General features: G+C 35.7%; 1 protein-coding gene across 3 annotated transcripts in view; it reads left to right on the forward strand.

Annotated features, from left to right (window-relative positions):
* Positions 1-26,206, forward strand: part of LOC129747452 (uncharacterized) — a 109,714-nt gene that overhangs the window by 26,942 nt on the left and 56,566 nt on the right. For 2 of the 3 annotated variants that reach the window (XM_055741685.1, XM_055741686.1), the window contains exons 1-2: positions 13,371-15,660; positions 22,646-23,250. In XM_055741685.1, coding sequence (XP_055597660.1) covers positions 13,978-15,660; positions 22,646-23,250 — 2,288 coding nt within the window. In that variant the 5' untranslated portion in view covers positions 13,371-13,977. Of the gene's footprint in view, positions 1-13,370; positions 15,661-22,645; positions 23,251-26,206 lie in introns of those variants that run through there. The other variant, XM_055741687.1, reaches the window with a different exon arrangement.

The raw sequence follows: 26,206 nt of genomic DNA on the forward strand, positions 1-26,206 counted from the left end.
AAATGTCTTTGTTATTCCAGTTGCGCTCCCTGAGCCGATTCGATTGTAGTAAGTGGTTTCGTTGAGGTAGAATTTTGCCCGAAATATAAAAACGAAATGGAAATAAATGGAGGTAGTTTTTTTCTTCTGCCAGTACCAACGAATTTTTAGGATCTTCCTGTGTCGTCTGGTGTCTGTCATTTGAGGTGCGACAACGAAAAGAAAAAGGCTTTCTCGAGGTTTGATGGAGCCTGTAATGTGCGCCATCTCCAGTAACGAACAGGCAAGATGCGTACAAGCCCTCGAAAGATGGAGGTAGTATAAGTACAAGAAATGATGCGTTAGACATTGAAGGTGCCATGATGTGTAGCTCTCTTTGGCAGAATATTGTTTCTTTTTTACAGTATTTGAGCAACTAACGAGGTGTGCTACCCGTGATTTATGCTAATAGGCACAATCAGCTAAGATGCTCAGTACTCAGTACAGATAAGATGAAATCCAAATTTTATGAAACCCCAAATAGCTGACTTAGAGAACACCTGTTTAGCTATTGCGTATCGCATTGTAACATTTTTAGTATTATTCTAAAAATAAAAATAAAAACTTAAAAAAATAGCGATTCTTTTAAGGAATTCCTGAGGGAAGTTATTTGAGACCAATGTCCGTCAGTATATACATCAATATTTTAGAACATTTTTTCCTGAAATGTTCAACAACCCATTGGCTCTTTTTTCGCGATCCCGTAATATTTTGTAATGCTCACGCCACTCAATAATTGCAAACCCTTCGAGCCGGCCTTAATCCTTCCAGAAAAAATAGGTCCAACTAGCCGGTCTCTTCACTCATGGTGTATCATCTTCCTGCAATCTCGACCACGTTTACCTGACCTCGTTTCGGCTTACAGCTTAATTTTCTTCAATCTAAAAACGTCTTTTCAATCGCCGTCCAAAGCCCCAGCATCTTGACCTGCTGCACAAATTTCCCATCACAAGCCATCATCGGCTCTGGATGAGGGTAGTTAAAATTACCTGTCTGCCTTCTTCACCTCTCGCACCGTCTCAAGAAGATGAAACACAGAATTTTGCGGCAGCAAAATTTATATCCCTCTCTCCTTCTGAGGAGGTAATCCTGGAAAAGTATTCCGGGCCGGGTACTGTACGTGTGTACTTACTTATGTTCTTGTTTACGTTGAATCTCGATCAAGGGATGATGCAGGGGGAAACTGTGCCGCAGGCTGTCAATATTCACCGAACCGAAAGGCTTATTTTGTCGAATTGGATTCGAGTTTCGCTCGGAAGGAATTTGGCCCGGTTTACCAGGAAAAAATATGGGAGATGCCCTATTTTAAGATATTTTCTGCCATGGTATTTTGAGAAAACGTGATTCAGATTCAATATTGATCCACGAGAAATGTAGGGTTTTGTACGCAAAAATGATCTTGAACAATTTTCTGCTTAAATATGGGAAATCATCAGAACCTTTTTAATTTATCTATCATCAGAATGGGGGTAGGCTTAATAGCGGCGTTATCCAAACATACGGGAAAATTGTGCCATGATTTTTATCTTCAAGATTCTCTCAAAGGATGTTAAAAAACTGCCTCACGCTGGAATAAATTTGAAACCCTTGTTTGTCACTATTGAAGCATAAAGGGGTGGGAGGGGTACGATAATAGTTCCACAAAAATATAAATTGGATTAGTTTGAACAAAACATTGTTATTGTATACAATCTGCATGGTAAAAAATCGAAAAAATCAGTTTTTAAAGATCGAGAATTTATTTTCATCTGGAATAAAAAAGAAGAGCTTCATATTTAAACATAATACCAATTTTTTTTAAACCAGGAGCGGGATTATGGAACTCGAAACAATCGAGTTTCGTTCGATTCGACCGATTTTGGCATTACCGATCTTGAACGAGCTCGATTCGAATGGAACGTTTCGAGATGATCTACTACCCGGTTTACTCGAAATGTAGTACGTTAAAATTAAGAACTCGAACGAGATACGTAATTCCGATTCTAACTCGATTCGAGTTAAACTCGAAACAAGTATCTCGAATCGAATAGGATTCATAATTTCACCCCAGGTGTATTTGTCTGAGGTAGTCCTATTTTCTATTGATAGTGTTCGTGGCATTATTCGGAGTTTTACTAAAACTTTTCTTTTTTGAGGAAAACAACCTCAAAATCGACCGTGTTATTTTCTCCAGTCTCATCCATATACGCCAAGCAATCGTTCGGAAGCAATGATAAAAATTATTGTATAAGTGTTTCTACAATGTTGATTTTTCCACTTAACACTAGAAGGACCGGCAAATTGAATATACCTACTTATTCGAACCCTGAACAGTTAAAATGACTGGTAAAGGGGAAATTTTTGATAACATAATATTTTTAACTTTTTCTTTTGATATTATTTTGTTACTTATTCGATAACATTTTTGTAAAATTTAAATATTTTTTCACCATGGGTGCACGGACTTACCTCATTTAGGTATAGTTGACGATTGCGTGTGTATTTAATATTTCAAATAAGGCCGGAACAAATATCACTTTCTTCTTTTGTCACCCACCAACCCCCCCCCCCCCCCCCCCTTCCCCCCTTCGAAATTTCCAAAAAACCCGAAGGGGGAAATAAATAAAGTTTGAAATTTCGGAAAATTTATCAAATATCAAAAAGATTACATGAGCAAAAACAAATTGTGGAAGTTAAGAGTTTTATGACCTTTTGTATGCTTGATTTTATTGAATTTTTCGACAAAAAATCACTTGAATTATGAGTTTTGTGAAATTATTTAGTATGTAGTTCTATTGCATGCAAGCTATTATGCAATTTATTCCAATTTATTAGTTTGTTGCTATATTTTTTATTGTCCCCCTCCCCCCCCCCCTTGCGATGAGCCAACTCCGAGTGACAAAAGAAGGATTTGAAATTTGTTCCGGCCTAATTGTCAAAAAAATAAAAAAAACATAACCAATCCTTTAGAAAATTAATGTTAAATAGTTATGAGTTTTGACCATGGGTGCACGGTTTCACTTCAATTTTATCGTAGTGGATATTTTCTAGCACCCTCCGCCCTGAAAATTTCCAACATGCTGCTTATAAATCATATCTTATATTGTAGGTTTTAAAGCATAATTTTTATTTCAAATAGAACAATTTACCATGGGTGCACGGTTACACTGCTAAATCTGCAAAATCAATTTTGCATGCTAAAGGTAAAAATAACAGCATTTATAGATTCGAAAGAATACTTGTGTTATATACATGGTTCTTCACTATGGGGGCACAAATTCGCCACATTTTCATCAAATATTGCATTTTTTTTAAAAGTATATTGACGAATCTTAACTATACCAAACTCAAAATGCGGTGAATCCGTGCACTCATTGTGAAGAACCATGTAAATAACACAAATTTTCTTTCTTATCAATTAATACCGTTATTTTTTAACTGAAGCATGCAAAAAAAGTTGATTTTGCATAAATGGCAGTAAAACCGTGCACCCATGGTACATTGCTTTTCTTATAAAAAAAGAAATAAAAATTGGAGAACGATTGAATTTTAGGGATTATGTTCGTCAAGATATATCGTGAGACGGATTACTATGAAAATAAAATAAAAACTATACCAAACTCAAAACCATGTCTCAACATGAATTTTAAAACAACAATTATTATTTATAGTTCCGTACTCATTTTTGGAAAAAAGGTTTCAATCATATCTTTTTTTTTTTTTTTTTTGTTTCGATTATAGTCGTTTTACCATATTTAGGGCATTCGCGACTTTATCAACGTAACAGTTGGCAGATAGTTATTGAAATACTTATCCGGTACAACTGTGTTCGATATTTACTCTTGGGCTCGAACTCACGGACATCGGCTCAGGAGACAACAGACTTGCCAACTGAGCTATATCACAAGCCTCAATCATATCTTGAAATAAGATATTTACTTATTTATTATTAAAATAGAGGTATTTCCAATCGTATATTTATTTGATAAGATGGTAATTCGATTAACATCAAAGGAATTGGAGAACGGATTTTTAAGGAGTTTTGTTCATCAAGTTATGTCGTGCGACGCAAAACTATGAAAACAAAAATAATGAATCAACATTGTTAAAATCATATGTTGATTTGTTTTTCCTTAAAAGTTTTTCAATTGGTTAATATTGCATTTCAAATACCTATTTGTAAGCAAATCAGATTTAGGACTGAACGAAAACCCCTGGTCACAATCATTCATCACATAGTATACAAACAAAACTTTTCTTAAGCATTTTAAAAACAATTTTTTAGTATTTTTTTGGTACTGTTCATTTCCGTGTACATCTAGTGGCATTTTAACTGATTTAAATATTCTCGTTTCCGAACCTCTCACTCAAAAATATTTTGTATTCTGAAGCAAGTTGAGAACTATATCATTCTATACAATTTACTACGGTGAATTTTCAGCCTTTTCGTGCACCCATGTTGAAATATCATTTAAATGATTCTGCTTCATAACTTATCACTAATCGTACTTCCACGGCCAGAACTTAAGTCTGAGTCCCAAAGAATAATAAAAGTATGTTATTATCCTTCTTGTCTTTGATTATGTTTTTCATAATTTTAACATAAAAACATTAAAATGATCAAAAATGGTTGGGCCTACCATGGAGCAGAGAACGCAAAGACATCTGGAACACAGGAACAGAAGAAACGTGGACCACCAGTACCATACGTTTCAAATGGGCAATATCGTTGGAAGCATGCTAAGAAATTGCTCCTTGATGAAGAAACCAAGTGTTATGTTAAACAGCTACTCTAATTACTAGGACTATCCTCTAGCGGCTGGAAGTGGTTTATTTTGTACACAGAAACCACAAAACTTGGATTGTTTTGGATTTCAGTGTACAATCATTTCTGGCCATCGACCAAGGATAAAGCGCCTTTACTCGCTCTTGAAAATAAAGAAGAGAAACAAAAACGTTAGTAGAACATAAAACCTTTCGAAGTCTGTTTAGAACTCGAAAGGTTTTTCAAACATTTACCCCAATAGCAGAATTTTGCTAACCTTAAAAGTTGTCCACCAATAATAAGCATTCATATTTTTTTATGTAATTGTACTTATTAAAATTTTTAACTCTTGATAATTGTAATCTGTATGTTTGCTTCTTTCTATAAATTTAAATTGGAATTGCAAGATATGATTAATAAAGTGCAGTTAACGTGATTATAATTTAGAAAAATCTAAGTCTGGATTTATAAGTAAAAGAGATTTACTTTAAAAAAAACCTAACCGCACGAATAAAAAATATTTTAAAAAAAATAGAATAACCGTAAAAATACGAAAGTAAATGAAAGAATACTTATCATTAAGCCATCATAAGGCTTCAGCAGTTTCTTGGCGGTCCGCAAATCAAAATGAAATAAACTTTTTCTATCGTAGCATGCCAAGATCACCACGGCTTTTGTCCGAATCGGAAAATCTACATTCATTACACTTGCATGAAACGACCATCCATTATCCAATCACAATCGAAACACCAATTTGAATTTTTATGCTTGAAATTGATTGTAGCAGTTCTTCATTTAAATAAATTCTCCTGCTCGTAATTCAATCAACACACGTTTATCACTAAATATTACAAGCTCAAGCCACAGCACACAGTTTTTGAAGTTAATTAACTTCCCTCCCTGATGCCACGAACTTCCTTTTATTTGCTCAAACCACCTGCTCACGGCAAATTTTGGTACACCTATAAGCCAGTTTGAAACTTATCCACTAGCCTATCCACAAGCCGGTTGAACACACCTCCGCCGATCAGTGTTTCTATGCACTTCCGGCAACTCGTTTAAGACATTCTCAGACAACTTATCACAAAAACTATTTTCAAAACAATTGAATAAAAAGTAATTTTCACGGACCACGGAAAGAACTCGAGTAGTTCTCTAGGTTCTGCTTCTTTTAAAAACCATCCTTTCCGGCAAAACATGTGATCATATCAACACTAAATTCACTTAACATCTTTTTAGGTTTATGAATTAACATGTTTCGGAAGTTAAACCGCATGAAAATTGATAATTTCGAAAAATTTTCGAGAACGTGACGGAAAAAAACGCGTGCTCTCCAAACCAGTCAAAGCCTGCTTCTGTTCAATAATTGATATTCTCATTATATAAAAGTCATGCATTAAAGGGTTAAAATTAATGAAGTTATAGTTCACTTGTACTGAAATTTATATGAGCACTAGCTGATCCCGTACGAATTCCGTTTCGCTTGATTTTTAAAATGAGATGAGGAGGTTGTGTTTGAAAAGTAATTCTAAATGATTCTGCTTCATAACTTATGTCTTTAAATATGAATAAATGAATACAAAATTATATACTATTTTACTCATACTACCTAGTTTAGTATAAACGATATTTATAACCAAAAGTTACTGAAATTACTCAAAGGGCATGTATTAAATCTAACATAACTTTTTCGGAGAAATTTCGCCAAATTTTGACAGAAAGTTTGATTATAGTTGAGCAACAAAACAGACCAATGAAATTGAAAGTTGAGTGCTTGTAGCACAACACAACGACTTCACTTCAAAAATCAATAATTTTATAACGAATGACACACTTCGGTTTACCACAAATCAACAAGGGATCATTGTTTTGATTGAAGATTTTGAATAAAACTAAAAAAAAACGAAAAAACATTATCATGTTTGAGTTCAAGGGTTATGAATCTTACCAGTCATTTTGACTGAGTCACGGTCCGAGTGATCATGGTTAAATTTATTTCGCTTATTAAAAGAGCTAGAGAAATAAAAAATACACTGATTTCACTGATTTACACTGATGAGATTCAAAATTCATGACAAGTCGTATTTTTTGCAAATTTTTTTAAACGAAGTAGTTAAAAGATATTCAACAGACAAAGTGTAAAACCAGTTATTTTGACTGGTGCGCTCTTTCTAGTGTTAAAAAATGAACACACACACAGTAAAGCTTCATGTTTCTTTGAAACGATTTAAATTACTTAGATGTACTTAGAACATCTTTCAAGGATAAGACGGCAAGAATCTTACAAATGTTAAAACCACCGACCCACAGAAAGGACCAGGATTCGATCTCATGATCTCTGACTTGGAATACTTTAACGCTCAATTTATGCACATTCATGTATTTTTCAACAAAAAAATATTACAAGGCGCAGAATTCAGCCCCTTTGTATATAGCTACTCAAATCAAAAGCATAGATAGCAATGTCAAACTACATTCTATGTGTCCGAAATTATCAGATAGGATTATATTTAAAAAGATCAAAACGTCTATACTGAGAAATATAAATAATGCATCAATGCGTTTCTAACGTTTCTTATTTCTAAAAATCGTATTTTGAGCAAATAGTTATAACTTATGTTCTCGCCTTAAAATGGATCAAAAATTTTTTGGCAATCCATTTTTCGCTTTCAGCTATCTTAGAACAAATCTGAAATCTTAAATAATACTTAATTTTAAAATGTGCACGAAAAAAGATATTTCTTGGCAAAATATGGAATTTGAACCAAATCGGAGTTTTTAAAAGATTCAAAAGTTTTCTAGATTCTTCAACCCAAAATTAAAGTCCTTATTGATTGATGTTCTATACCAATTACGACAGAACTGCTATTCAGCAATTATTCAGCTCACTCACGATGTATCGAAATCTGCAAACAAAAACTCCACAAAAGCCAATCCAATTCCGATACCGAATTGATTTGAAAACCTGGCAAAATCCGGGAGACATTAAATCCAAAAGATCGAAAGATCAACTCAATAATAAACCAATCTAATCGAATTTTTCCATACTAAAGAATCGATCCGAAAAATCGATCATCTGAGTTGTAAAGATCGATCTTCCAAAGATCAACCAATCTTAGTGTAGATTTCTGGTGACTCAACACCATTATTTGGTCGCACGATTTTCATTTGTCTCGTGTCTCAGCCATGACAAATGTGTTACGATTATAAAAAGTGTACTTTTTTATGTGATGATATTTCATTTTTTTTTTTTTAATTTTTTGGAAAGGCAATCTCAATATAAACAATGGAACATACCATCTCGATGATGGTCTGTAGACACATTCCGCGAGCTTATATCGCTCAAAAGTGATTTTTATCCGTTCGCGTATCAAAAAATTTCAAACTTGTCTATAATTCTGATAATTCAAATCACACAAAACCAACGGAAAAAAGAGAAAAAAAAATTCTGAACATGATTTATATGATTTTGAAAAACAAATTTTTTGTTGGAAAAAATGATTATTTTGTCAACTTTTCCAAAATAATTTATTAAATATATGGATTAACTTGTTTTGGAAAAAAAAAATTAATACGTTTTGAAGCCATAAAACATTGCTTCATTTGGTAAAAAAGAATTTGTTTAAATCCAATGTGGTTGTTTTTAAAAGTGAACAAAAACAGTCGCAAATGAGGGAATACACGTCACAAAAAAGGGAACTTTTTGAATTCACGACAAAACTTTGACATTTTCTGACATAAAAAAATGATAAGACAATTCTAAAACACTAAATTTTATAGAAATCGGTTGGAATCGAGATGAGTTACAACAGCGCGAATGAGTGAATTCACGTCACAAAATTAATTTTTTGTAAAATTTAATAAGAAGAATTTGCTCTGAAAGCTGTTTTGACCCTCCAGATGGTCGGATTTTTACAAATCGAACATAATTTCGATGATTTTTCAATAAACTCAATGTTTTCAAATAAAAATACCAAAAAAAATGAAAAAAAATAATTTGATTTTTTTTTGTGAATCTTCAAAAGGAGACTGTAAGAAACAGCAGTAGTTATAACGTTTTTTTTTTTTTTGTTCAGACTATAGTCTTTTACCATTTTTATGGTATTTGCGACTTTATATCAACTTTGCTGTTGGCAGACAGTTATTGAAAAACTTATCGGGTAGAATCGATTAAGGGTCATTTTTGAATTTCTAAAACCTTAGGGTCTTAAAAGCTTCGTATTGGTCCAAAACTCATTCATGATTTTTGCAGAAATTTTAAGTAACGTTTACATGAGTAAATTAAACTTTTAGGTTTGTATGGGAAAATTGAAAATTTTGTACTGAAAAATCAACATAATTTTTGTTTCTTCTATGGAACCAAGTCTGCTTATGGTTTTTATGCAAATTTACAAATAACCTGAAGGAAATTTTCCGCTGAACAAATTTGTCGAAGACCGTAACTTCGTATTTTATTAGACAAAAAAGTTATAAGGTGTTGAATGAGGGTATGTCTTTTGGCATTGATAAACAATAAATTCAATTGACATCACTGCTGGGTGCCTACACACAAAAAAAAAGCATAGTAAAATTACTAGATCCGTGGTTTAAATGAACAACACGCAACCATATTTTTGAGTCAATAATGTTTTGTTCTTGATATTACCATGCACATAGTAATTTTACTTTGTGTTTATTTTGGCTGCGCATAGTAATTTCGACTACGTTCATAGTAAAATTGTCAATGAAATCATGAGTATTTTTTACATCATGCATGGTAAAATTAATATGTTCAATTTTGAAAATAGTATGTGTTAAGATAGAAACAAGCATATTAACATGATCCATATAGTAAAATTACCATGCAGCATGGTATGAATATCTCGTAGCATAATCGATTTTACTAATTATTGTGATATTTTGAGCCCTTTAATTGAAAATGCAATTTTTTCATATTACTCTTTTATTTCATCAGTAGTGTTTCACTAACATAACTTTTCTTCGTGTGAAGCACAGTACGCCAGACCGAACCACATCTGATGATTAATTGGAATATTCTGAAAACAAATTTATAAAAATCAATTATTGAGCATATTGATATTAATTATTTCAACTTACGCTTAAACCGCTGAATCTCGATTTTTTTTTCATACCGATTTGGGATGTTTCGGAACTTCGTTTGGCCTTCGATGATAAACTTCCGGGGCGGGGGTCTGGGATTTGAGCAAGTGCCTCTTGAAATCGAAGTGCCAATGAATAAAATTCGGCCTCCGGCTCCAGCACTTCCAGTAGAATTTTTTAGCGGTTTGAGCCGGGACCGAGAGTTGGCCGGGTGGGAGACCAGCTTTATGATCACAAATTGATTGTTAAACTAAACACTTACAATTTTATCCGCGCCGAACAGCTTGTTCCCGTTCCTAATTCGCGACGAACGACCGAAAAGAAAACAAAACACATTCAAACGAAGCGCACAATGAAGAATTTACCATGGATATAGTATTTCCGACTTCACAAAAGACGATTACCATGCGCATAGTAATTGCAAGAACACAAATCGTTCAATATCTAAAAATCATGCGCATGGTAATTAAGACACGAGAAAATTACTATGAGCTGTCAAAGTTCGCATAGTAAAAATACTATGTTGTAGTACTTTAACCCAGATTTCTGGTAGAAAATACTAAATCGTGGTAGAAAGCACTAGATCGTGGACATAGTAAAATTATCATGATCCTGTATTTGGAAAACCCATGCAATTTTGTTCCGTGTAGCGAGATATTGCAAGACTACTTTTCATGCAGTTTTTCGCGGACTTGGCGAGGCTCCAGCAGTGATGTCAATTAAATTTATTGTTTATCAATGCCAAAAGATATATCCCTGTTAAACAGCTAACAACTTTCTTGCCTAATAAGATACGAAGTTACGGTCTAGGACAAAGTTGTTCATCGGAAAATTTCCCTAAGGAAACTTATAAATTGGCACAAATACCTTCAGCTGAAGAAACAAAAATGATGTTGATTTTTCAGTACAAAATTTTCAATTTTCCCATACAAATCTAAAAGTTCAAATTTACTCATGTAAACGTTACTTAAAAATTCTGTAAAAAGTCATAGATGAGTTTTGGACCAAAAGAAGCTTTCAAGACCCTAAGGTTTGAGAAATTCAAAACTGACCCCAAATCGACTCACCCAGCAAACATTTAAAAAGATGAATGTTGGTTAATCGCCGCGATATATTGTTGTTGAATTTAATCGACGTTTTTTGGCGAGTTTTACAAATTAAAAACTGTTTTTTACCAGTTGTCCAGACGTTTCGAGCTACTTTTGCGTTCGCTCCTCTTCAGTGGACAGTGGACTTGTGTGAAGGCCCTTTTTCACACAAAAAGAACACAGTTGTAGCACTAGTAGACAGAGCAATAAGACTCACACACACTGTTTACAGGGAAAAAACATTGAGTACAGTTAACAAAATTCTAAAACTTAATAACTATCCAACGAATTTAGTTTCTAATATTATAAAAGAAAGAACACATGAAATTTATAATAGCCTAAGTGTTACGAATAAGATTATGAATAATTTTGCAACCATCCCCTACTGTTCCGGCTTAGGAGAAAAACTAGCCAGATATCTAAGGCAATTTGATATTAATGTTGCTTTCCAGCCATTAGACAAAATAAAAAACGTAATTTTCACAAAAACAAAAGATAAAATTCCAAAAAATAAAAACATTAATGTGGTCTACGAAATAAAATGTGAAAAGTGTAAGAAATCATACGTTGGTGAAACTAGCCAGTTTTTAGAAAAACGAATCAAACAACATAAAACAAATGTATCAACGAAACAAATGAGCACTGGTTTAGCACAACACAGCTTAGAAACTGGTCATGTTTTTGATTTTGAAAACACCAACATTTTAGAAGGGTAGCAGGATACAACGCAAGAATAACTACAGAAACTTTTTACATAAAACTAAGAGGGGACAACAATGTTGTGAACAGACAACGAGATTCATGTAATTTTAAAACAGCATACGACCCCGTCATTTCCAAATTAACACAGACACTGACACACAAATGTAAACGAAAACCAAAACAAACTGAGCCAGAACAAATTAGTATGGACGAAAGCCAGTAATTTGTAAGTTTGAAATCAAAAATTGTAATTGTAGTATTAAATTGTAATTTAAAATATATTTTAGTGTCCACTGAAGAGGAGCGAACGCCAAAGTAGCTCGAAACGTCTGGACATCTGGTAAAAAACAGTTTTTAATTTGTAAATCTCGCCGAAAAACGTCGATTAAATTCAACAACAACATTTAAAAAGGTATATCGCAAAAACAACAGAATTATTCTAACAAATATACCAGCTGAAAAGATTGTATAAAACTTACCAAAATAGCATATAGCTACAAAAGTGGAGGCGATATATCTACAATGACAAGATTCCAACGATTCGATTTTCTCACCAAAAGCAAAATAAACGATTTTAAGTAATTTGAGTAAAATGAAAAAAAAATCCTCGCCCGAGATTTGAACTTCAGTCCTCCGAGTTGGTTATCCGATATCCTACCACGATGCCATTTCACCAGTTTATATGACCCACCCTATAACTCTATATGTGAGATTTTCTTTTTACGAACAGGCAGAAGGTAGAAAGGAAGAGACCGAGCAGAGTGTCAATTGAAGGACCGCCGATTTATCGTAAATCAGTTCACTATTAGATAGCTCAAATCGTTAATGTCGAATTAGCATATTTTCAGCTTTTTGGAGACATATTTACGAGTTGACTTATCTGCTATCCGATTTAAATTTTTTTTCGGCAAAGCTTGTCGTAAATGAATGATAGAAAATTACTCAATACGAACGTATTTACAATGGTTATTGAAAATGTCTTAATATTCGATTTGGATTATCATTTCTATTACGATTTCATGTTAGCTGGGCAGTCTAATATCACAAGCTGAATTTTTTATTCCTCAATATGTTGCTATTCAAGAAGTGCAAATCAGAATAAGGAAAAAGTTTGGTGAAGATACTGAAAATTTATAATTGAAAAAGTCGGATCAACAAAATATTTTTAAAAGTGCACATAAAATTTGAAGGTTCAGAATAACTTGGTTCGATCACAACAAAAACAACTTGAATTTTGTAAGGACCAAATTATATTCATTTTGAAGAAAATTAATTTGCGACCGATTGCTACATTTTGTTTCATTTTCAAGTAAGTTGGTAGACTTCTAGAATGATAACTGTTCAGAAAAGTTCGGAAAAGGGATTTCACGTTACGGTGGAATGTGTCTGCAGTATGTTATTCTGTCCAAGACAATTCGTTTTCAAAACAAGCAAAAAAAGCTACTTGGTCTGTGCAGTTTCTACCCAGGAACGCTATAGATTTGTTCATGTTCAGGAGTACGGGTAGAACATGTGCAAATCTCACTTTCAGAGTTCAATCTTTGTCAAGCTCACGAGAAACTCCCAAAAGACGCTGAAGATTTGCTGTTGTGCCTACCCGTTACTATTTCTGCTGAGTTCTTCATGTTTGACAATAAAACTTGCTTAGGCTGCTGCCTGTTTCCCAAAGCCGGGATCGAAGCAGGAGCACCAGCATTGTTTGGGGCGTTCCGAAGGCACAGTTCAATTCCAGCCTCCGAGGCGGTCATACAGTAAACAACAATGTGCTTGATCTTAGTTTTAGAATCGTTGAAATTAATTTTTTTCTAGAGGAAAAAAACCCATTTGATTGTTAGAAGAACATTGCGCGCGCTGATAGGCGTCAATCAATAATAGTACCTCCGCTCGGGTTTGATGGTTGTGACTTGTGAGAAGGCAAAGTTTTGTGTTGGATCATCTTCGGCCCCAAGCCAGGCTTTGTTGTTTTCGCTTACGAGCTGAAGATGCCCCAGTGAAAGTTCGGGGGGCTCGCGCTTTTATCAACAATCGCTGCACACTACACGGTTCTTTGTTTTGTTTCTCATGTTTTGAGTGCTGTTGCGGTGCCCCGTGTGTGTTTGGAGGCCAATAATAGATAGGTTGTTACGTTTGTTTTGAACTGGGCCGTCGGTTTCGGCAGAGTGGTTATTAAGTTATTACGAGAGGCTGTGTTGTTGGGTGTATTTTTTCTGTTACTGGATTAGTAGATCATTGATCACACAGCGTGTGATTTAGTTATTTTTTTGTTAACGGGGTTACGACGAGAGGACCGGAAAGATTTGGTTGGAATCAAAAGTCAAGCGCATCATGGAGCTGGCCATGGATAGAGGGTTGGTGGACGGGGAAGAGCCCAGTTTCAGATTTCACATTGATACCAACTCGTTTAGCGCCGACGATTTCGGTTTGTTTGTCAACGCACTCGAAAGAACCTACGCCAACGTGGGCAAACATTCGGCAATGATCGTTGAACAGCAGGAGTACGATGATGATTCGGACGACGACAGTATCTACGAGAAGCTGCGCTTCGGAAAAGCGACGGACAGTATAAGTGGCTACGAAGGATCCAGTTCGGGGGGAACTTCTTCGCGAGTATCTTCGGTGGAGTCACTCGTGCATCCGGACCCACCCTACAATTCCATGATCCACGAGCAGTCGATCATCAGCACCAGGCCAAGTTTGTTGGATATTTTCAAATACTTCGATCAAGAGATCGATTTCGAACAAGAGTCATTCACTGAAGAATCATTAGAGGAGGAAAAGTCCATTAATGTGAAATTTTCCCCAATTACACCGCACGGTACGAGTGAAGTACCATCGCTAAAGCAAGTGCCAATTTATAGGCCGCGATCGGCCAACAAAAACTCTCTAAATGATATGAACAAAAAACCATCAACAGCGCCTATAAATAAGCCGTCAAACGTTCCAGGCAAATTGAGTAAAAAACTGCTCAATATATTCGAAAGTGAAATTCCATCCCCAAACAATAGGAAAGTGGTGCTGAACTCGACGCCGAATCCACATCCGAAGCCGCCGCGGAAGGCTCCAATTATTCGCCGAAACGAAATTGAGCAGTCGGAAGAATTGCGGAAGAAAGTAGATAATAGCAGAGCAATCGAGCACGGTCCGACGAAAAGTGCAATGTTAGCCGAGGCCACCAAAGTTGCCCCGATGGCCGAACCACCCGTCAAGGTTTGCACAGTGAAGATCGTGAACGCCACGCGAAAGGTGGACTCGGTAAATCTGCTCGGAACCGATCCGAAAAGTTCCTTGGGTCGCGATAAGTGTTTCGTGCGCAATATTAACGACCTATTCCTACACTATCGGACCAAGCTGGAGCCAACCTTCGATCAGCAGCAGGTTCAGCAGGTCCTGAAGCAGCTGGAGAAACCTCCAACCCCGGATGTGCTGGCAACTCCTATGGAGGAGACACCTCATTTCGACCCGGCCAAAGCGACCCGCAAGAAAACTCCCGCCGAAACTGCTCAACAAATCCACTTCCGGCTCCAGAATCAAACCTACCGTTGCCAAATGCGATCGCTCATCGACAGCCAAAACTTTGTCCACATGAGCGCGGCCAATCGGAACCAGCTGTTCCACCTGGACAAAATCTTCAATCGGTCCAGCCTTAGCCTCATCCACATGGTCCTGTCGCTCATCAAGGAAAACGTCATCGTCGAGGAGGATCGGGTCTCGATCGACCTTCAAACGAACGATTACGATGGATTCGTCAAAACCATGTCCGCCGGATCGTACGTGATCGACGCCATGACCACCAGCACCATTCGCGAGAATTGTGTCTCGGTGGAAATTCTGGCCATCGACGAAACCATACCCGGCGGTTCCAAACCGGTCAAGATCGTCCTCTCTTTCGTGATTGAAACGAGCGACGAATCGCGAAAACGCCAAGCCACCACCGGTGACGTTGACCGTCCGGCACCGGCAGCCGAACCCGTTTCGGACTTTCAGATCACGGTCCGGATGCGATTTAAGGTAGGAATGTGATTGAGTCAATTGACGGTATTTGTTATTTCGCTACTTTAAATTGAGATGGTGTAATCGTGAAAGAAGATTGTCGGCTAGCGCGGTTCAACTCCTCTCAACGAGATCGAGTGAATTGGGTGATTTTGATTAATAATTGAGCGTCACTGATCCAATCGCGCACGGTTTTCGGTTCGAGTGCCCTTTTTTCTGTCCCGATTTAAGCTTGAAATGCTGCTTTATTCGATCAGCAGAAACTAAATGGATTTAGAAATGTGCGAAAATTGATGTGCTTCCATAACATAATCAATCGATTACAGGCATCAACATTCGGCAGATTAAGTCTCTCACCCTTATTTTACAAGAAAACTGAAAACTGATTTTGAATCAATTTGTTATCCTCCATTCAATCAAGGATTAAGATCATGCCGAAGGTGATTTTTTTTATATCTGACAATTTGCGCCGGGGAGCTTTAGATTTTCCAAAAAATTGAAAATTTGGTTCATTTTTATGACTTAAAAACACATGTATTTTCTCAAATGTCTAACATGTTTTTAGAGTTAGATTCGGTTAGATTTTTTTGTAAATGAAATTAAGCCATATTTCAAAGCTACATTACTTTGTCATTTTTCAACGGAAATCATGAAATAGCACATACAAACGCATTGAAATTTTATCAGCTTTCCAAATTTAATATTTAAAAAAAATGTGTCCTTTAACATGGGAAATTGTAAATAATCTTTAAATGGTGTCTAAAACTATCGTCTACATATTCTGCAAAAAATACCATGTATAGTCCAATCTTGATGCAACTTTCATCTGATATGGGTCAAAAACTCCTTTAAGAGTTATCAAAGAAATAATGACAAAAAATTTCTTTTTTGCATCGAAAATGGTCGAACAATTGCACTCACATATATGCAGGTAGCGCGCGCTTCTAACGACATAGGCACAAACGTACTCATCAAAGCAGGTAAAACACTATTTTTCGTGCTTTGTAGAATGCAGCAAATATGACTAAACTGAACTGAAACTCCAATATTCTAAGTATCATATTGATAACGTAATATCACCAATAACGAAACATTCGTCAGATTATGTCTATCATTTTAATTTTAAATGAAAACTAAAAGTTGATTTTAAATCAATTTATTATCTTCCAATCAATCAAGGATTCAGATCATGCCTAGGTATTCTTGTTTAAGAGATTCTACACTTTTGAAAAATTGAATTAAACAATTTTTAGAAATTCCTATAGATAAGATTACAACTAAGGAACACCGGGGCAAGTGCAAACATTCAACTTTTCTCTGTTACCAAAAATTTGAAAATATTTCCTCTTCCAGAAATTGTAGTTTAAGTCCAAACAAACAATTTTACATAGATAAACTCAACTTCATTCAAATTATTTACTAAAAACACTACACTGTTTGATTACAGAAGAATTCAAGTACGTACTAGACATGAAAAGTGTGTTTTCGTTTTGCATATTTTGGTTTCAAAAAATGGTATTCAAATCCGATTTTTTCGCTAGAATGTGGGTGTTTGGGACTGACATTTAAGTGAAAAGCTTGAAATTTATGTAAATTTTCAGTACACCTTGAAAGTTGAGAAAAAAAATTTCACTCTTGTTAACCCACACTGCGGGGCAAGTGCAAACGCATCCTTAAGCCATGTATCATCAGCCATTTCAGAATTTCATCATCAAAATTTCAGCATGGTCAGAAGAGGTATCCAAAGTGTTGAATCTGAAGCGAATATTCAAAATTCTGTAATGCCTTAGTTAATGAAAGTCATTTCCTTAAAACAACAGTCAGCAAAAATGAAGTCCCAAAAAGTAAGTAATATTGCAGGAAAACAGTAAATATATCAATAAAAGTTTTTAAAACAAACATGTATAAAATTCATTTTAGGACAAATACACTGACGAATCTGAGAATGAGTTTGGAAAAAGCATTACGTTCGCACTTGCCCCCCCCCCCCCCTCTCCTAAAAAATAGGGCAAGTGTAAACTTAGAAATTTTTTCACAAAAGTACTGTTGCTTTTTACCAACATTTTTTGATTTTTTCTCTTTCAACGGGAATTTGTTGAGGGAACTTATCCATCCATAAGTTATGCAACGATATTGCAATTGATATTTTTTAAGATATTTGTCTAGGACATGTGAAAGTTGAACTATGATGATATCCATTTGCCCTTGCCCCGGTGTACTTTGTATCGAATATTCCATATGAGTAAAGTTTCAAATAAAATAACGTCAAAGTTCCCGTATTTTTTAGAATACGGAAAAATGACAAAAAAAACTGCAATTACTTTTTCCTCAAAAATCAAAATTACTCGCGAGTTGATCAGTGAGTTTTATCCTTTTTTTTTCAAAATCTTTATAATGTTCTTGAGTGCACATTAGGGTGGTTCAAAATTGCCTTATGTCTGGAATTCTAGGGGCTCAAACCCCAAACGTAAGCTTAAGGTGTAAGAAACAAACTTTTTATGGCGGCGATTAAAAAAAAAAATATGTTAAGAGGTCGCACTGGGTCGATTTTTGAAAAAAGTCCTGTACTAAGAAAATTTTGATTCATAGCAATTCAGTATATGAGTTTTATAATTTTTGAATTTTGTTTAGATTACAAACTTTACATAAAAGATACAAAAGTTCATATTTCGTATCACAACTTTTTTTACATGTTTTTTTTTAATTTTTTTTTTTTGTGGATCGATTTTTATTTAAATTGTCCAGAAAGGGTACCTTACGTTATGCTTTTTGAAAACCAAAACCACCAAAAGATGCAAATTTTTGCATACAACAAATTTGCTTAAGAAAACATGTCGTTTATTGGTTCAAAAGTTATTGATGATTTAGTTTTTAGAAAAACATGTTTCTGCTTAATTCAGTAAATTATAATTTAATTACAAGCAAACTGAACAATAATGGTAAAAAGCAGGTAAACTAGTATTATTTTAAAACTAAGGAAGTAAACAATGATAGTCAAAAAATATTTGAAAAAAACTAACTTGTTAAATTGTTCAAAACCAATATTTTAAAGAATTTTTCTGATTTTTTTGGTTTTCTGCAACAATCATCAACACATTTTGTTTTTCAGTTCATTATATTCTCTTGCTATTCATAGGGCTCGTTTTGCTGAATCATTTATGATTGATAGACTCTGGCATTTAATTTTAGCAGCTTTGTAATCACTTCTCGACTCCCGAAATTTAGCTCTGTTTCCAAATGAAAATATATTTATTTAATGATTTTATTCCTAATTTCAAAAGATGAGATTTAAACAAGAGCTGATAGAAAAAATATAAACTAATTACAGAACTGAAATCAGCGCCCCTTTATTATTCAAACTTAGTAAGCATTCAAATATCACTCGGAAAATCCGGGAAAAATCGGGAATTGCAAGTCGTACCGGGAAAGTTTGGAAAATAGGAAATTCGGAACTTAAACCGGGATAAATAAAGAAGGAAATCAAAATTTATTATTTATTTCAATATCAGGGATTTCAACAGAAATTCGGAATTAAAAATTGTAATTTAATTTTTCAATTCAGAATTCAACAAATTAAACAAATTTTCGGAAGAAGAACTCAAAACTACTCTGTTTTTTTTCAATTAGCTCTTTATTGAAAAAAAAAACGAACATTTTATACCGGAACTTAGAGTTCAAAACTGTCTCTGGAAATAAGACTAAAATTCAAAAAGTCACTTAAAATTTTTGCATGTATCGTATATCATTACAATAATTTAAAAAAAGCTATCAATCATATGAAAAACTTTAAAACAAAGTTTAATTTTGAATTAAGAACTCTTAAAAACTTGGAAATGTTAAAAAAAGCTTCTATTATAATTTTCCACTGAGAGTGTTTAATTCAAGAGCTTAACACAGGACAATGAAGCAATTAAAAATAAATCTAAAAAGCATCTTTACGTACGGCACTGGGTCTTTTTTGTAGCTTCTAAACAACAAACAAGAAAATTTCTGTCACCAAACGAACTGTGAGCTGAGCTTTCGAAATGCACTTCGAATTTCAGCTTTCGAAATTCACTTTTTTTAATTCAAATAAGTGGTTTTCATTTATACTGAAAATTCTAAATTACAATTTTTAAAGCTTTAGTATGTTACGATTTAATTAAAAACTTACGAAAATTTAGAACACTACGAATTAATTAATATCTTACCTGATCCTTGGCAAAAAAATCGAAGAAAATTTAAAAAACTCAGGGAAAATTTACTCAAATAAGCAATTGATATTTTTAGCAACACTGTAAATCAATTTCAAGAGCTTTGTAATGAGGGTGTGTTTTTTTAGATTGAATGCAATGGTTTAAATCTTAAAAATTTTACAATTATTCAATAATGCATCGTATCTCCCTTACAAAATATATTAGTAAATATATAATAGTATATATAAAATATATAGTATTTTGGCATAAGCTATTACATGTACTTCAACGTGAAATCTAATAAGCTATACAGTTGACTTTTTCCAATCTCATCAGTTACTTTTTGCTTCTTCGGAAGATTTGCATAAAAATCCGAACATGATGTTATGAAAATTATAATTTTAATTAAAATTAAAATTGTAAACTTTTTGTAATTTTTCTACAATTTTTTAGTTAGGTTGTATATAAACATAACCACTACAAAAAATGTAGAATAATTTATTGAAAAACATTTTTTTGTTCAAAAATATTTGTATTTTATCTAGATTCACAAGTTTGCTGAAAAAATTAATCGAAAATTTTACAATGCTTTAGAAATTAGTACTTGACAATGTGTTATTTTTTCGAATAATTTCATAGTCATAAAGACTCTGCATTGAACTCTATGTAAAAAGATACGTATTGAAAGTCTTATTGAACATTTTCATGGTCGTGAACCTGTCTGATTACGTTTTCATGTCTTCAAGCAGAGATCATCAAGAAAAAAAAAAAAAAAGAAATTAAAATATAAAGAACTGGCTCTAATTCGTCCAATCACTGAATTTATGAAGTACGGACTTTTTTTCCATAAGCTCCCAGTAATAAAAGTATTTCTGTAATGCCAAATATTTATGTTTATCAACCGATCAATTGTTTTATCAATTGATTTTTCGTAATCATGTAGGAATTTTATTTAAATTTTGAAACCTCAAAATTATTTTCATACACTACATTTTACGTTTGAAAGCAGTATTATTTTTTTTGTGTAAAAATTCCAAAGCAGAAAGTAATTTTTGATGGGAGTGAAAAAAAATCTTTTTGATGGTTTATTTGTTCTCATGTGTACTTCAAAACTAACGAAAAGCGAGATCCACCAAACGATCTCGAAAATGTTTCACCGTGTTATGTTAATACATTGCGGACCAAATTCTAGAATTCTCGTTTTCTTGGTTGCTCCACCTGGAAGCAGAACTCGATTGTTAAAAATTCAATAATGAAACTATATTCACCAAAATTAAACACTACGCTTTAGGTAACTCAAAGAAACCTAAATTTGTAGAATTTGGTCCAGTGATTTTTGACATACAACATGGCAAAATTTGACATTTTTTGGGCTAAGATTTCATCGCGGTCCTTAATGTCTTACCAAGCAAAATAATAAAATTATTGCTTTTGAATTTATTGTTTTTACTTTTTTTTCTCTCACTCGATAACACTAGGAAAAATAAACTGTTTACTGTGTAGACAAGAGACTGAAGTGAGGGCACTGAATCCAAATATGCAACTTGTGTTTATTCTATCGTTTCTAGTTTTTGATAATCACGGGTTAACTTTTGAAAAAAGGGTAAAAATTAATCTAAAATTTTTGAGCAAACCTTTAGAACATAACTCAATTCGAATTTTTAGACCAATTATCAACTTTTTCGAAGACCACAAGTAGTTTTGACTTCTTAAAAAAACATACTGAGGTTTTCTGTTAGCTTATTCATCACAGTCCAGTAAAATATGATAGTTTTCAGGATATTTAGAAATAATTTTTTATAATAATGAGTCGTGGATCATATCTCCATAAGGCCGGAACAAATTTCAAATACTTCTTTTGTCACTCGGAGTTGGAACGTCGCAAGGGGGGGGGGACAATAAAAAATAATGTGAAAAACAAATAAATTGGAATAAATTGCACGAAAGCTTGTATGCAACAAAATTACAAACTATATCATTGCACAAAACCTATAAATCAAGTAATTTCTTATTGAATAATTCAATAAAATCAAGAATACAAGAGGTGAAAAAACTCCCACCTTCCAAAATTTGTATTTTGGTCTTTTAATCTTTCGGATATTTTAATTTGTTTTTCGAAATTTACGTCAAATACTTCAAACTTTATTTATTCCCCCCTTCGGGTTTTTGGAAATTCCGAAGGGGGGGGGGGGGGGGTTACAAAAGAAGAAATTGATATTTGTTCCAGCCTAACTCCATAACTCCATCATAAATTGTATGCGGTTTTTGGATAGAAAATCCGAGAAGAATGTACCACGCATGGGGAGGAGGGGTAAAAAATGATCAAAAATTTTGTTACGTATTACTTTAATGGCCTTTTTAGCTCTTAAATTAATTGAAATTAGAATTAGGCAAAATTAATCGAACTGTAAATGAATTGTAGAATCGATATTAGCAACTGTATTTTTTTTTCATTTTTAATTAATAAAGTTACATGGATTGAAACCGAAGTTTCAAAATCACTATCTTTACCACATTGTGCCACACTTTTCATGTGTAGTACGTACAGTATTTTTAGGGAATAATTCAAAATTAAGATTTACTCATGAAAATGTAATCTTAAAATAGTGCAAAAATTATTTATGAGTTGTGGATCAAAACGATTTTTTTTGATAACTTTTGAAAACCGTCTCAAATTGACTCAGTTTAATTGTCTATAGAATTTCAGAAAAAAGTTTTTTTTTTCAGACAAAATAAAAAATCTTCTCCGATTATATTACCAAGCAATATGCACTGTTATTGAGTAAATTTCACTAATTTGTCCATTTCTCCCTTCTCCCTCTTGACAGCCTCCGGAGAACGAGCTGCAGAAATCGCACGAAACCGGCACAAACCTGAGCGAGCACCAGCTGCGGGTGCAAGCCTCCCTGCAACGACTGAACATCCCGGACTGGTACAAGCAGTACTCGGGGAAGGATGGCAACAATCCGACCCTGGGCTCCCACCTCCAGGGCACCCCAGCCCCTCCAGGCGGAATCCTGCGGAAGCGTAACTCCGACGTGGGTCGCTGGACCGGACTGAGCTCGAAGACCACCTCCCTCAGCTCGCTGGGATCGCACCGGTCGGATCGAAGTCCGGTCATGTTGAGCCCTTCGGCCCACAGCCACCATGGGGGTCAGACCACGACCACTGCCGGTGTCACTCCGGGTGCCGGATTTTCCCGGTGGTCCACCTCCCATCTCAACTCGAACCAGACTTCACCGAGCGTGTCGACCCGGGGGTCATTCTCGCGGGGCGGTCTGAATGCCAGTGTCATTTCCGGCTACTCGACGGCGTCCACCACGGTCGGAGCGACGGCAACCGGGAACAGCGCAATCCGGAACTCGTTCCGGCAACCGTACCTGGGCTGGCGGAGTCAGGAGAAGTTGGCACAGCCCCGAACGCCGGCGGAGAGGTGAGTTGCTATTTAAATGTGTTTGTAGGCAACTGAAATCTAGGAAAGCTTCCTAAATCATGATATTGTATTTGAAATCTCGAGTCATTCCATGAGCTTCCATGATTGCCTAGATACCTAACTACATCATATTTTGATATTCTACACCTGACAATCAGTTCTGTATTTGTTTCGATTTTTACCTTGAGTTCCAGGTCTGAATTCAAAAACTAAAATGTAAATTCTCAATTTGGAATTTAAATCTGGTTTATCAGATCTGTCACACTCATAAGAAGGTTTAAATTATCCAAATATACCAGTTTTTTTTCATCGGTGTTTTCCTAATTTAAATGCCTGTTGGCTTTTGTTGGAATTTATATCATTACTTGAATCTTCGGAGTATTTTTTTACTCGTTAACCACAGGTCGTAAATTGCGGTTTACTGGTTGTATTCCAAGGTACGAGAAGTTACAGCGTCTTCCCAATTACAAATAGACAATAGACAAATAGACAAATTCCTCTGGGTCCATGAGTACAATCGGAAGACTCGTGATATACTCCGTTTAAACCTCCTACTCCCTAAACTGTACCTGGTGTCGCAGTCTTAGCTCCTACCACAAATTGTTTAACACAATATAAATTCTTCAATATTGGAGGTATATTCGTGCTAGTGCGCTTCAAAGCAATACTCATAAACGAGACTTCTTTCAGCAATACTTCTCATCATTACGACCCGAAGTCTGTACTCTCCTCTAAAGGTTTGACTTCCCTCATAAATTTCTCCTCTTCGCGACTCAAGGCTCTATCTCTCCTATAGCGACTCGAGATCTGACCTCTCCTCGTAATGACTCGAGGTAACTTATACCTCTCCTCTTGTTGATCAAAGGCCTGATATCTTCTCTTGAAACTCGAGATTCGACCCTTTTATCGTGAATTCGAGGCCTGACATCTCCTCGAACGACTCAACGCCCAACCTCTTATCCCCAGGATTCGAGGTTTGCCACGTTTATGCTCGTCGTGTGCCAATCGAGAGCAGCTTATCCTTGACTAGCGTCTGTCACAACACACAAGCTGGTCTTAACGCAACTACTCGGATGATTCCCGACGAAGAAGTTTTCTTACACCGACTCGAATGGCCAACCCTGCGGCGAGAGCCACTCTACCCGTGGGTATTCCCCGAACGTGGAATAACCCTTTCCCAACGATTTCCACTGCAAAGAAGGTGAAGTCTTATCCCCGCAGCTTCAATCGTTGGGACCTCACTACTCAGAAACTCCCCGAAGGTGAAGCATCCTACGCACGAACGCGGCGTACCCACGGCATCCGCTACGCAGAAGTTGTTGCCTTATCTGTTTAGCTTCAAACCATGGGACGCACTCTACTAGACAGCCCCCCATCAATGGGGTCAGTCTACTCCGACCGTTGTCCGTTCTTCTTGTACCCCTTTGGCTGACAAACCTAGAATTTTTGGCCCTCGGCTTTTTCTGCCCGTCGTGTGCCAGATCGAGAGCAACTTTCCCTGGACTCACGCCTGTCACGACACATATTCGGGACTTTGGACGTGTTGATACTCACGGTTTTTCGGATCCTCTAAATACTCATTCTCCTGGTTATCCTGAGATTCCGTTCCGGAACGCTCCTCCGTGGGGAAAAACCAAAACCACATTGGTTTGTTTATTTTAGTAATAGCCAAGCAGTCTTTATAATCCGAACATAGAAATTTATCATTTGTCCAACGTTTCGGTGATTGTTGGCACCATCTTCAGGGAAACTGTGTTATAAATGTTCTAAGTGTTGTTTGATCCTACTTACAATAACGTATCTGTCCTTTATTAATTTACTTAAGATAAGTCTATTGTCACATTGCTTGTCGATTGGTAGTTGGCACATGCTGTAACGTCGAGTTATATGGAAATATATTATGAAAGTTTGAATTTGAAAAAAACATAGATTGGTATCTAACAGGACGAGATTTGGGTCGTTTGTCTATGGCGGTCACAAGCTACTGGGATATGTTCGAAGTGTTTGTACAATTTGTCGAATATGGCAGCGTATGCAGTGTTGAGATTGTCAACATCTGTACGTTTGTTTACAGAATTTTTGGTCAAGTAGATGTGGCACATTTCCAAAAATTCTAGATTTCTATGGCGTAGTGTGCTACCAATTATTTTGGTGTTAGAGAGTTCGAATCTATGTTTACATTTCAAACAGTGTTCTGTAAGAGCGGTTTTTTGCATGAGTTTGTCTAACATGGGGGCTTTTTTTATTAGTCGTTAACCCAGGTGGTAAATCCAATTTACGGATTGCATTCCAAGGCACGGCGAGCCACCGCGTCCCCCCAGTTTGCTACTCTGGGTCCATGGGTGCAATTGGACGACTCATGATACAATGCTAAAGAACACTGTACCCCCTACGCCATAAAGTCCACCTGGGGCCATTGACCTTTGTTCCCACCTCGAACTGTTTGACACACTTTACTTCAATAGTGGGAGGTCATTTCGCGCTAGTGCGCTCCAAGGCAATACTCGTTTCCGAATCCTCTGTCAGCATAACCTCATTCTAACACAACTCGATGCGCAACCCCTCCTCTGACGAGTTAGGACCCGACATCTCATCGTGTGAATGAGGTCCCCACGCAGCGCAACTACTAACTTTGTGAATCCAGTCCAAGATCCAGAAACACAAAGCGAGTTGTCGATGACACTTTCTCTGTTCAAACACGCGGGTAGGGGGGGGTAAGCCCCCTAGGACACGTGTAGGACTCAGACTCCTCCGAACTCCCAAATAGTGTTGACTTAAGTCACCACTCAGCGCAACTACCCGATCTTCAAGTCGGGCGCTTGACCACCCGAAGCGAAGATCGGGCTATAGAACGCCCTCATCAGGTCACACTCACGGTTCGGGCGCATCAATTCCCGAAACGCGTGTCGAACCCTGACACCTCCGGCAGAATGTGCCTCTCGGACACTGACGTGTA

The sequence above is a fragment of the Uranotaenia lowii genome, chromosome 2, assembly GCF_029784155.1.
Source record: "Uranotaenia lowii strain MFRU-FL chromosome 2, ASM2978415v1, whole genome shotgun sequence".
Lineage (NCBI taxonomy): Eukaryota > Metazoa > Arthropoda > Insecta > Diptera > Culicidae > Uranotaenia > Uranotaenia lowii.